At 40.8% G+C, this 13,982-nt stretch overlaps 1 protein-coding gene across 3 annotated transcripts in view; it reads left to right on the top strand.

Annotated features, from left to right (window-relative positions):
• spock1 (SPARC (osteonectin), cwcv and kazal like domains proteoglycan 1) overlaps window positions 1–13,982 on the top strand; it is a 132,872-nt gene that overhangs the window by 86,151 nt on the left and 32,739 nt on the right. For all 3 annotated transcript variants that reach the window (XM_042493319.1, XM_042493318.1, XM_042493317.1), the window contains one exon: window positions 13,559–13,673. In XM_042493319.1, coding sequence (XP_042349253.1) covers window positions 13,559–13,673 — 115 coding nt within the window. The remainder of the gene's footprint in view (window positions 1–13,558; window positions 13,674–13,982) is intronic.

Below are 13,982 nucleotides of genomic sequence, written 5' to 3'. Positions count from 1 at the left end.
GAATAAAATATAGTACAAAGCAGACAGTACTATACAAATGATTGAAAGCAAACAGCTTGAAAAATGTACGAACAGTACATCACATATAAAACATACAGAATATACGTTAGTCTCTTACAGTTTGTTCTATGCAAAGGTTTAGATCAATAATAACCATAGACTGTAGAAATAATGGACATAGCTACTGAAACGTTACCCACTGGATTGTAAAATCTCATTTTGAAGCTTTTAGTTCGATATTACGGTCATTGACATCTTAATTTTTTGCAGCCCAAACTGATAATATTTGAGAGTTTGGATGTGACTGAGAAGCTGAAGACACTTTCAGCAGACAGCCCATCATTCAACTTGCCCTTAAATATAACTTTTGATAAATGTTGATTAAAAGTAACTGGGTAAGTTGAAAAGGGAAATTAGCTATGGAGCCCTGAACCATTTCTGTACCACGCTGTAAACATGCTAATTTCTGATGTAAAGTTGGGCAGTCAATCTGTGGGGATTGACTCACTTCTTACGTCACTCTCAAGTGGCAGTTGAAAGAACTTCACGTGTTTGCTTCATTTTTAAGCCTTGGATGCTACCGCTTGGTAAAAAACATGACTGCTTTGTCTTGAGCTGTGTTTTAAATGTCGCTCTATTGTAAAAAGCTGCAATTTATAATTTTAATTTAAATTAAAGCACACGCTTTTGATTGAGTGCGTCGTTTTGAAAAAGACACGTCAAACATCAGGCAGCGCAATGTAAAAGCCAGAAATGTCTGTGGCTCATGCAGGTGTTGACCGTTCATGTGCTTTATGAGCAAAAACACTAACTCTAAAGATTTTGAATCACATAACACGCAGTTTCACTCTCCATTCTTCCCGTGCCGATGTGGTCTGACTCACTGTGCATTGTAGCTGTCTCGCTCAGGGGGATAATGTGTTCAGATCAGCACACAGGCTTTCTCTTTTAGAAAACATAAAGAAAGAGGAGATTGAAAAGGTTTTTTAAATTGAGATAAAGTGAGTACAGTCTGGTATTTCTCCTGTTTCTCTCTGTACTACATGCTTTAGGTAAAAGGGTGATCTAATGGACACACACACAGCTTTGGTATGTCACATCAGATACTGGTGTTTGTTAAGTTTCTACTTTCTTTCAGTTACTATAATAAAATAGTGAATATGAGTAGATAATAAAAGGAGAGGAGAGTAGATAGAGGTGGAGGAGATGCAGGGCTCTTATACTTCTTCTCATTTGTGCTCAAACACACACACACACGCACGCACGCACACACACACACACACACACACACACACACACACACACACACACACACACACACACACACACACACACACACACACACACACATCCTTCAGCTTCGGATTAATGAATGCCTCAGTCTAGGACAGTGCAAAAACATTTAATTATCCCTGACACTGAAGGTGAGGCAAGAGGCCAGATCTGTCATCCACCTCCGAGTGCGTGCATGTGTGTGTGTGTGTGTGTGTATGTGTGGATAGAGGAAATAGAGGAAGAGATCACGGTGTGTCAATGAGACAGAATCAGGCTGTAAGTCAAGCGTGTGGTCTTTCACTGTGACCTCTCCTGAAATTGACTAAAGGTCAAACTGACAGAAACTCCTTGTCTGGCAGCAACACATGGTCAGTTAAGAGCCTCTGGGATCTTTTTTTTTTTTTTAAAGCAAAAGAAAAGAGACCACTTGACATTGTACAAGTGCAAAATAAAATCTTGAATGAGTCGAGTAAAAACTTCCCTTCCTGCACAGCTGCAAGCTGTTCACTTCTAACCTGCCATGAACATCTCGCCAAGGATACCACAACTCATCATCAGTGAGCTGGATCCTAACATAAAAAAGAAGAATTTTGTTATTATTCTATTTTATGACATATATATCATCTGTTTGATAGACTGGCGTACAGTTTGGTACAGACAGTCATGGTCTCTAGAGGATGATTTGTGATAACTGATTTGCGTGATCATCTGAATTTGCAATGAGCTCCATCATCACGTCAAAATTTCCATTTGTGCAGTATTTTGGTTTTTGACCAAACACCTGCAGAACCAATGACATTCCCATCAGCCTCAGCTTTACTTTGTCCTTAATGCAATAAGAAAATGTAAGCATGCTATAACACTAATCTAGCAAAGAGAACATGGTAAACAATGATGCTAATAATCAGCTTAAAGCACTGCTGTGCAGAAGTGCAAGCTCACAGCACCTTACGCATGGCTTCAGACTCTAACTGTGTCTTCAGATAAAATGCAAAGTGAATCTTAGGGTTTGCCTATCAGGTCAATGGAAAGAAAGTGATTTGACTCACATTTAATCCGGCAGCAAGAACAATGCCTCAACTTTTGTAAAAGATTTGCCTTCTGCTACTGCATAAACAAACAACAGTCAAGTTCCCTGAAAAAAATGTTGCCATTGTATGTTTTTTTAAACCTCAGATACATAACATTTGTACATTTCATACATATCATGTTAACATTTCTTCAGTAAAGTAGCTCTGATTGCATGTACATAAGCACTGGAGGAAAGAGGGGGTTGAGGATGCCATGCCACCTACCAAGCTGCAGACACTGTTCAAGACCAACAAACAACAAAAGCACAGTTTAGCGCCATTGATGGCATGATTGTGACCCCAAAACCAGTATTTCAAGCCAAAACATTATCATTTTTTAACCATGACCAAGAGATTTTGTGTCACCTGTTAACCATAACATGGTTGAAATGTAAAGCTTCAACAGTTTTCAAAAGTTTCAACATGTCTGCTACATAATAACACTGAATACAAATGTAACATATCTTAGTTTGCAGAAATGTACAATGCCACCATTTACTCTGACGACTGAGCTGCATACAGGATATAAGAGAGGGGCTCGGTGAAGATAACAGAAAGAGGTTCAGTCAGAGGGTGGCAAACACACACACACACACACACACACACACACACACACACACACACACACACACACACACTCCCACACATGCGGCCGGTGTGTCCATTGTTTGCTAGCTTACAGCTAACTTCTGTACAGTTGGTACATTGACTATTTGGGGCAAATAAACACAGAAGGTGCAGCATTGTTACACCAATGAGGTGTGAATCTCACCTTCAGTTTTGTGCAAATATAGACTCTTAAAGCTATCCATACAAACAATGAAATGTGCCAAAAGTTGAGTGAGCATTCCTGTAGAAGAAGGCCTGTTAGTGTTTGCCCAATAGATAACATATGTTGAAATAAAACCCCTCGTATACCACATACAATGATCTGTTAGCCACAGTGAAGACCTTACACACTGGTTTAACTACATGGCTCATTCTTGTTAAGTCTTTGTAAGTGTGGACACAGTTAGACTCCATTATCTCTGTTTTTTATCTGAGTTTTTTGCATTATCCTTCCAACCAAGCCAATTAAATGCATTTTCGGTTTCATTTCTGCTCTCTCAGCTCTCCACGATGATGATAAAAATGATAAACAGACTTCAAGCATAACAGTTTATATGTACACCTTAATTTAAACTATAACAATTAGCAGCTTCCACCTACAGTGAATGTCCTCCTGTGTGCGCATGTTGTCCTTAAATGCATCTTTGCTCCTTTGCTTTGAAGCTGTCTTCAAAGACTGTTTGATTATTTGCTTTCACACTGTTCCTTAAAAATGCTTTGCTGCCAGCTATAGCTTCACAAAACATCCTCTATCAGGGCTTTTCACAATAAAGTGTGAGTGTGCTCGCGCTGTTGTGTGTGCACAGTGGTTGTGTGGCGGTGATGAATATTCAGTTTGTAAGCGATAGTCAATAGCGTTTCTCTCTCGCCAGATATTTTTCTCCCCGTAAGCCACTGTGGCTTCTTCTCTGACATTCAAACTGACACAGTCTGTTTATCTTCTCCATTCCAGTTACATCCACAATAATATGATTTTCTCATGTTTTCAATAATTAATTTTATGGATGGTGAATCCGTTCTATCACTGCGTCCTCCCCGAGGCCCTCCCTGTGCTTTCATCCCTCCATCATTCCTCGCTGCCATCCATCGCTCCAGTAGCTCTCACAGGCCAAACAGTCAGACCCTGAGGAGCGTTCACAAAGCAGGGAGAGAAGGAGGTTTTATCTTCTGCTGATCTGTTTGTCTTTCTGTTTTCTCTCACTCCATCTCTTGTTTTTCTCTGTAGCCCCCCCAGGTGAAGGAGAAGAACCACCTTTTTAATTAGTTTATCAAAGCCTGAAAGTGATGCTCATTTTTCTAATAACAGTCAGGAATCTGTCCTCTGGGAATGGTTGTTGAAGCTCTTGTTTATTTAATTTCAAACTTGTTTATTTGCTGTTAGAAACAGCGGCTGGGGAGAGCAAACAATAGAGAGCAATGGAGCGCGGTGCCGATAAAGAAGCGCACACACCCATACACACAGATTACGAAAACACCCCGCTGACCCATGTCCAGCTCAGCAGCAATTAATTTGAGGTCACCCTCTACTCTCTGACAGGGCTTGTTGGCGATGTGGCCTCTTCTATTAGACTCTGACTATCTTTATTATCCAATCACTGCACTCAATTCTGGCCTCTGTCCAGCCTTAGAGGACACAGGAAGAGTGTTTTATCTTACCCTTCTCCTCTTCAGCCACTTTTTCTTGTCTCTTAAGGAACATTAACAGTAAAAGAAAGAGGGGGAACAATTCTTGAAGAGACAAAAGTGGATGAATAGGGCAATTTCTCTGTCAGCTTTAATTGTAATAAAATTTCGCAGCTTTGAGTATAATGTGCTTTTCTGCCAGGAATCAGCCTGGAAGTTGTGCAGCAATTAAATTGCTTGAAGTTTTGTTCAGGGTTGGATCATCCAGGGGATTTTTAAAGAAGGATTTTTTTTTTTTGGACAGTAAAGTGCCATATGTGCAGTTTGCCTTAAAGAATAATAGTGCAATGTGCAGCACTGACACACTAATGCAGTTCACTGTGATTCAGTTACTGGATACTGATTCTGCCTTTTCCATGTGAAGGAATAAATCAAAACCATGACCTTGTTTGTCAGAAAATATTGCACCTTGAAATCCCATTGAGAGTATCCATCCAAACAAAGGAAATTAAAAAGTATGGATTGTGACTTAATGCCTGTCCATCTTATCTACCATTACTCTGAATAATGACTTAACAATTACTAATAATAATTATTTTTTAGGGTACTGGTGTTGCTGTTATACAACAGTCTTCACTATATCTTTAGTGGAAAGGATGAGATTTTTGGAAATGCAGTCTTACGTGTTAAACTAGACTAAGTGGGTGCTGTAAGATTATAAAACTTTAAAACCTTTAATGTGGACTGTGTATAAAATGCTAAGGGGTTCTTAATTTGAAACAGGAAGAAGCAGCATTTACTCAGTCACAGACTGTTGTGGTCTGGCCCAAAAAAGGAAGTAAATGCATGTTAAAACGAAGACAAACACTCACACACAGCAGAACTGACGTGGCTTCTCTAGAGCTCTACCCATGACCAGTCACGTCGACAGTATGTGCCGACATGACTGGTGCAGGCTGCGCAGACATCAGCCACTATATGGCCAAGTTACACAGAACACGACATTTGTGAAAAAAAAAATACCAATGAGACCAAAAGACACCAAAAAGATCAACCGTTTGTAAAAAAAAAAAAAAAAGAAAAAAAAGAAAAAAATGTCCAGTGAACACTAATTAAATGGCCAAACTGATAAATTGGTCAACCTCCTATGCAGTGGGCGGGCACATATACACTTTATTTTTTAGAAATGAATGACTCCAAATGAGGGAGGACCTGCATTTCTAAAGTTTTGAAGATTATTTTTTTCTTAATCAGAATCTACTTAAAATTCTTGCTCATTATTCCACTATCGTATTATCAAGTTTGTTAAATTAACAGGCAAACACGGTGGTACTATATCAGTCAGACCAATAGCATGCTAATAGAGAGATGTTTTATTAGACTTAGCAACTTTAAACACAGCTGTTTGGTCTGTGAGGAACGCAACTATCTGTCTAGTTATGGGTTGTAGCTAAGGTGGCAGCACATGTTCCAATGTCTTATTTCCACTTTCTCCTCATGATGATAGCGGCACTCATTCCAACATTTTAACCTGCAATATTCAATGGCATTTTTCCTAAATTTCAGGCTTGTGTATCAATGCTGTTTTTAAAGCCAAAAGATGAGGGGATGCTCCAAAACTGTTATTTCAACCTTTTACTGGCTAGTTGGTTTGGTAGCTTGTTAATTCCACCAAGCTTTTATTCTAATGTCACAGTGGTTACAAAATAAACAGCCCAAGAAAATCTGACGATAGCAACGTGCTTTTCTACACCATGGCAAAAGCGATGGATGAAGCATTAAGTCATTACGTTTTACTCATGAGGTGGCTCATCAGCTAGCTAGTCTGCCAATTCCACCATGCTGAAATTCAACGCTAGTTACAGAAAATGTGGAATTCAGTATTACAGGACTGTCAGTGCCTATCGGTTGCAAAAGCCCAACAGCCAATGGGTAAATACCAACACTTAAATCATTACTCACTCTGACCAATGGTGTAACTTCACTGCTCACTCACTCATTGATAGACTTTCACATTTGTAGAGCTGACCCTGAACGCTGAGGTCCAGCCAAAAAAACTATACATGGGTATTTTATGAGGCTGACAGGTCAAGCGTGAACAGTTAATCTGTCATGAAGAAGAGTTCTCACTCCCAAATCAAATATCCATTGTTTGACAGCTTGATTTTCATATTTTTTACAGAACGTTATTATATACAGAAGCAGAAGGCTGAATAAGAATGGGTCCCTTACGCCAACAGTATGTTTCTAGCTCTGCTCTGGCTGGCTGTGTTTGCCCTCTGGCTCCCTGTGGGCTCCGAGCTGTGGACTTGGAGAGATAGAGGGATGGAGGGAGGTGATGGAAGTCAATATATGAACCCTTTTCATCCACAGTTGGGGAAATGGAGGCACATTGTGCACAAGAGAGGACTGTAACTGTCGTAATGGCAGGAAGGCAGAGCGAGGGCAGAATGATGGGTTTATTGTAACACTGCCACACCTACACTCACAGAGGAACAAAGCTATGATTGCTGAAACATAACTTCCATGGTGAGGAGAGCTTGAGACTTGTAAGAAAGTTATTTAAACCATATACCTTCACATATCCCTTTGAGAGCTTCTGGATCCTATGGATGATATGTATAGACATAAATATATGTATGGACATGAGTTTTGTGAAAGTGATCTTTATGAGTAGCCAGATGAGGCTTTTTTGTCAAAATATTTTCATAAGATGCAACACAAGTTTTGATTTCAGCTGGGAATGTATTTTCTTTTATGTACTTGCTGTGCTCACTGAGCATGAGCTACCAACCATAGTGTATTGATTCCCCCCAGTATATAAAAGCAGATCTGACCAGATGCTAGCTGGGATGATGCTGGGTTTGCAGCAACAGCCGCACTTTCAAAGCATGCTGCAGCACAGCAGTGAAATGTACAACAGCCACTAGGCCTCCATGTCAACAGATTTTGAGAATCTGATTATGAGAGTCTAACAACTCTGCATAGTACAAGGGCACTTCAGTCCTAAGAGACAGCTGTCAGATGGTTACAACTTTACCTTTCCAGTATTAATCCTTTCACTTCTACTAGCTGTAGATCAAGCAGAGCACTGAAGTGTCATGCTTGCATTAGCTGATTGGCATCAGCTGTTGCATAAGTTTTCAATGTGATAAAGTTAAATTGTTCCATTATTAGACTCACGTTTGACACTATGCAATCACAGCCCAGTCGCTTGAAGAAAATGTTGGCATAATACATTTCTGCAAACCACAAACGCGTTTAATATGTTCATTTCATATTTATCATATGAACATCTCCAAAGTGTTGGTAATGGTGGGTAGTGGATGGCTTGACATCTCGGTGAGACGTCTGCCAAGCTGCAGACCATGGCCAAATAACAACACAACTGGTTGTTTTTTAGAGACACATTGGCAGCACTGTCAGCCATAATTGCACCACCAAAATCAGCTATTTGAAGTGTTTTTTGTGCCTTAACAAAACCAGAAATTAACCACAGTGTTGTTGAAACATAAAGAAACATAGTCTCAACATATCTGCTTCATACTAATATACAGGTTTTACATATCCAAGGTTTGCAAAGACATAATGCCAACACTTTTCTCTAACAATTGGGCTCTGCAATCACTTTGATTGCCCTTATTACAGATTCTATTGGTACTTGTGTATGTACATGTTTCAATATTGTTGAATTAAAAGTGGACGGCATGGGGGTGCAGTGTTTAGCACTGTTGCCTCACAGCAAGAGAGTTCTGGGCTTGAAGCTTCTAGCCGGCTGGGGCCCTTGTGTTTGGAGTTTGCATGTTCTCCCCATGCCCGTATGGGTTTACTCCAGGTTCTCTGGCTTCCCCTCATAGTCCAATGACATACTGTTTAGGTTAAATGGTGACTTTAAATTGCCCATAGGTGTGACAGTGAGTGTAAATGGTTGTCTGTCTCTTTGTGTCAGTCTCGTGATAGTTTGTCAGCCTGTCCAGGGTGTACCCTGACACTCACACAAGGCCAGCTGGGATAGACTCCAGTTCCCCTAAGACCCTGAATGAAGGATACGTGGCCACAAACTTGAATGAATAAAGATGTGTTAGGGGATTTAGTTATCCAAGTCTAGTCGTTGCTGCTGTAAGCGTTTGGTAGGAATGGCCTATGTCTATTTCTATTTATTTATTTTGTTTAAAAAGGGACAATGCACATTGTTTAACATCAGCACTTGAATCTATCTTGTAAAAGTGTCTGATTTAACCATATTTTGCCATTTTTCATCTGCAGTCAAGTAAAAACTAAACAAAATAAACAATAATCTAACTACTACTCCACATTATAGTCATCCTTTTGATTGTCTGGTAAGTACTGTTTTAAAGATTTGTATAAAGAGTTGAGAGATGTTCTGCTCGTTGGTTCTGCATGTGAGTACAGTATAGTGTTCCAGGTTTATGCGGCTTGATAGATTAAGGTCAGTTGCCCAAAGGTACTTTTTCTATGTGGTTTCTTTCACTGAAACACATTAATATGAAGATATTTCACCACAAAATGATGCTAATATCCAAACAAATGTTGGTAAAAAGTCAACCAGCACCAAACTGTGTCACATAGAGAAGTGTAGCGCCCGACTTGAATTCAAACTGAGGACCGGTCATTTGTTAATGATCTGCTGTTGTCTTGTGCCCCCGCCACCCTCAGCTACAGCTCTGCCAACTCTTCCATCTGTCTCACAACTACAGACTGGTAACCCAGCACCCAGGGGTCACCAGTCAACCTTACATATGGCCAAGGACAATGGCTCCACAAATTGGTAGGGGTGTGTGTGTGCAGAACTGTTGCTCTCGCTCACACACTAACATAGCTCTAACATTACAGAGAATTCACACGTGACTTGCTTCGCCCTGTTTTTTCCCTCCCTTATCAGCTACCAATTTCAAAGCGCTGCAGCTCCACAGTTTCTTCATCAAGCAGTGTCTGATGAAGAATCATAATATTTACTTCACGAACACACACACACACACAAATCCTTTACACTTGTACATTTGGCAATGTCTTATCAGCAGCAGACAACCTTGTTCATTTACATAAATCAATAACCTTTTCGAGGTAAAAATGCAGAGTGTGAAAATGAATTTTACTTGGCACTTTGGAATGAATGGATATGCAATAAGGCATGTCAAGTTATATTGCTCATGCATATTGACTTATTCACAGACACACGAATGAGAATAAAGTCATACTTAAGATTAGAAAGAAAAGAGGGGAATAAAAGGAGATGAGAGACTCGTATTGAGCAAAGTAAAAGAGAGGTGGCGAGAGTGTGCTGCAGTGCTCCTGCATTACAATTGATTGGCTGGTTTAACTGCCAATGCTGCTCACTCTAGCTTTAAATAGATGGATAAAACTCTCTCTTTCCCTACACTCTTTCATTCGCTTCTCCCAGCCTGCTCCTCCTCACCCTCTCCATCCTGTCACTTTCTCCTCTCCTCATTTATTCACTTTTTGCTTCTCCTCTCCTTCCGTCTTTTCTCCTCTCCGCCTATGGATCTCATGAATATTTGAATCACGTCAGCTAAAAACGATTTCACATTTAGAGCATCATTGTCTCCCCAAATTAACATTTTTACTGTTTATGAGAAAGTGTTATCTGTATAATCATCCACATGTGATGCTTTCTGTACTTGTGTGTGTACGACCATAAACTCATTTACTCATTTGTATGTGTGTGTCTGTCTGATTTCCAATTTGTCTGTGAGTGGAGGTCACGCACTAATCCTAAATTGTCCTCCAATCCTGTTAACCAGATACGAGCCTCCTTTTTCCCCGATCCCTTCTATCCTTCTCTCCCTTCATCTCTCATTTCCTCGCGGTGATAAAGTCATTTTGCAGCGAAGTGAAATAAGATGGGTTTCCTCCAGCGCTGATAGATGGAGGTGAGGACAGGCCCAAATAAGCAGGCGATAGAAACACAGCAGATCAGACAGCTATCAGAAGGGAGGTGGACATTTCATCTCTCTGCATTCTGGAGAATATGAGAGGGCACACGGGCTTGTAATGTGCTTTTGTATCTGTGTATGTGTTTTACAGATCGTAAGGAAACAAATGTGTTGCTCGGTTATGAGAGATGCGCGCAGCGTACTATCTCTTCTCATGAGACTATCGAAGCCTCACCATCTTTATTGTGTGTGTTCACTTCCAAAGATAAAGAAAGCTCTCCTATATGCTTTGACAGCCCCAGATATGTTCAGAATTATGTATGTTAAGAGTTGATATGTGTGGGTGTACATTCATTTTTATAGATGGTTGTTGATATTACAGCGTTACTGAGAGCAGAGAAAAGAAATGCTCCATCGTGTCTGACTCGCTGGCTGATTTAACGCTGATAAACCAGCATGTGAACTGCAGCGCAGTGTGTGATCAGGTCAGAAACTAGTTGATGTTCACAGCAGACACCAGCTGTGCCTCAAACACAACCCATTAGGCCCCTAATGGAGACAAGGCCACTCTTGTTTTATGATGTTAGAAGCCACATGCTAATGACTTGTACATAACGCACAACTTTGATCTAAACACTCTGTGCTCAGTTTTAATTAACTTTGGATTTGAAATCATTTTTAGTTTGTTCGCCAGGGTGAGGGATGAGGTCTCTGTATGTGGTTTAAAACCCACTTTGTCTTTGATCTCAGCTCATGGTTGATGGTTTTGTTTCTTATAAGGGCTTTTATCTTTGTTTAATACAAATCTGGTACAGCGTCACCGTGTCCACCAGTCCAGAATCCACTGCTTGATACTGTCTTGTCTCTCACTTCATTTGTACTAATAAAGTTAACTTGTTAGTGTTCAGGAGCAGGGCCCCACCTCACATGTCTGATCACCTGTCAAGTCTAGCTCATTTAAACTCCCTTTACGTACGTGAATAGATTGGTCCGTGTCAAACATTGTAAACATCACTGCCCACATGCTTCATGCATCCTTTATGTTGACATAGACACATCCACTACATGCACTAGAAGGAGAATCAAAAGTCACTGACAACTAACAAGGCAATGGTGGCGGAGGTCATAATAACGCTCTGTTTAGTGTTGTAAGCAGCGGTGGTCTTTGAGGCCATTGAATACATTGCAACATTCAGACTGACAATTCCTTTCACATTTTTTTATGTGTGTTTTTGTTGTGTCCCGCTTGAACTACGCTAAACTGCCTCCAGAATCTGCGGTGGTATTGCTTCATTTTATTCCTATTCCTATGCTTTCGGAAAAAATGTACAAATATGGATGAAATTAATAATGAGGACAGAAGGCTCCGTCCATATTCGGTACACATATCTAACATTGAGCATTAATGAGCCCATGATACCTGCCTTCGTCGCCTCAGTGACTGACAATACTTTGCACTTGATTGCATGAGTTAGACACATAATCGCAATCTGAATCCAACTCAATTGGACCATGGCCCATCGCCAAAATCACAGAGCCTTGATATGCTTCAGGCATTTGCACCGGAGCCATACCAGTCCAGGATCATGTTTTGTGACGTCACGGTGCCTCCACCCCCTTCAGTGTCACAGCCAGCATTGACCTCATAGCAGTGGTCGTATTTCCCCTTTTCCTGCTCACTCTTTATTCCTCTTTGGAGCAGGCACAGCTGACCTTTCTCAACTTATTTCATCATTCTTTCATCCCTGCACTCACAGGCTTCACAAAATCCCCATGCACACACATCCTTTATCACCCAATCCCTTCCTCTACCTTTCCTTCAGTCGTACACAGCAACATGGCCCCTGTATCTCCCCAAAACTTGTATTCTGTACCATGCTGTAAACATGTTTCTGCTGAAAAGTTCGGCATTTCAACATGTGTACCCATGGGGATTTACTCGCTTTTGATCCAGCCTCAAGTGACCGTTTGAGAAACTGCAGTTTTTGGCACTTCCACGTTGACTTCTTTTTTACACAGCAGAGGTTGCTTGGATTAAATACATCGGTTCCAGGTATGCTGCCAAGGCCTAACCTCAAGACCCAGTCTTTTTTTTACTGAGACAGAGTATAAACACTTGACTCTGGTTTCTCAAGCATTTTCACCAGCTCCCTAAAATGTCTGGTTAACCTTCAGGACACTATTACAGCCATTCCTTTGGCACTGGTGCAGCCGGTCCACAGCAGCCAGACCGGTTAAAGCAAATAATTAAAGCCCTCGGCACTGGTCACCACAGACATGCCGCTTCTACATTTACAAAAACTATGCTCACCCCAGCTCCATTTAATTATGTTGACACTTTTTGATGGCCCGAAATTGACTCGGGCAACTAAACTAGCCATCCCTGACTGACCTAAATGGATGACTTATTTCTCCACATGCATCTCTCTTGTCACATTCATTCATCCATTCTCAACATCCAATACTTCCTCTTTTCATTAAACCTTTAAACTCACATTGTTGTGGTGTGATCTCTGCTGGAGAAAAGCTCTCATCACTCTATTTTACTGCCACTGTGTCTTTTTCACCTCCTCTGCCTCCTGTTTTTTGTCTTTTCTTCTGTCTGTCAAATGAAAGTGGGTTTGTGCTGTTAGCCTAGTGTGAAATGACACAATGCTCAGAGTCAATGAGCTGCTTTGATCTTTTGTCACCCTGGACACCAGCCAGCTGTGCCTGGCTGCCACAGCGATAATGTCACTGTGGAGATTGATTTGGAAGAAGATGGGGTCGGTGCCCAGAGAAAATAGTCCTCATTAAGCAGCTCACACCGCGGAAAAATCAACGTTTACTTCATACCTTTTACCATTCTTCTTCTCCGTCTTTTTCTCCAACTCATTATTTTTCTTCCTGCTTCAGTTAGTAGAACATAACAACCTGCCAGCTGGAAAACCAAAAGAACAGCTTGATGTTTTGCTGCATCAACTTTCAACTTCAGCACCACATTGTGCTGATTCTCCTGCTTTGCATGTTTCCTCTAACTTTTTTTGCACCTCTGAGACAAAGTTTATCCCTGATCTCTCCCAATAGGTCCAGATGCTACCAAGGACCCCTGTCTGAAGGTGCGCTGCCCTCCTCACAAGATTTGTGTCAGTCATGACTACCAGACAGCCATTTGCACCAATCACAAGCAGCCAGCTCACAGGTAAGAGCCAGTAATGTGACATTTTATTGACTCCTGGTTATGTGATCATTAGTCTTACCTGTTGGAGTTGTAACTGTGGCTCAGCAGGAAGAGCTTGTCATCCACCAACACGACTTAGTAATTGATCCATAGCCCACATGTCAAAGTGGCAGCACTGTGTAAAAGATATCATCAACAACAAACACAGATAAAAAGCATACTAAAATTTATTGTATCTCACCATGTTTTACAGCTTAGTTCTCGGAACACTCGAATAGCAAGCTCACAAACTTAGAAAAGGTCATAAAGTATCAAGATGATGTAAAATAT

Source organism: Plectropomus leopardus, chromosome 9 (genome assembly GCF_008729295.1).
Source record: "Plectropomus leopardus isolate mb chromosome 9, YSFRI_Pleo_2.0, whole genome shotgun sequence".
Classification (NCBI taxonomy): Eukaryota; Metazoa; Chordata; class Actinopteri; order Perciformes; family Serranidae; genus Plectropomus; species Plectropomus leopardus.
The sequence above is the reverse complement of the archived record's forward strand: the minus strand, read 5'-3'. Positions and strand labels throughout refer to the sequence as shown.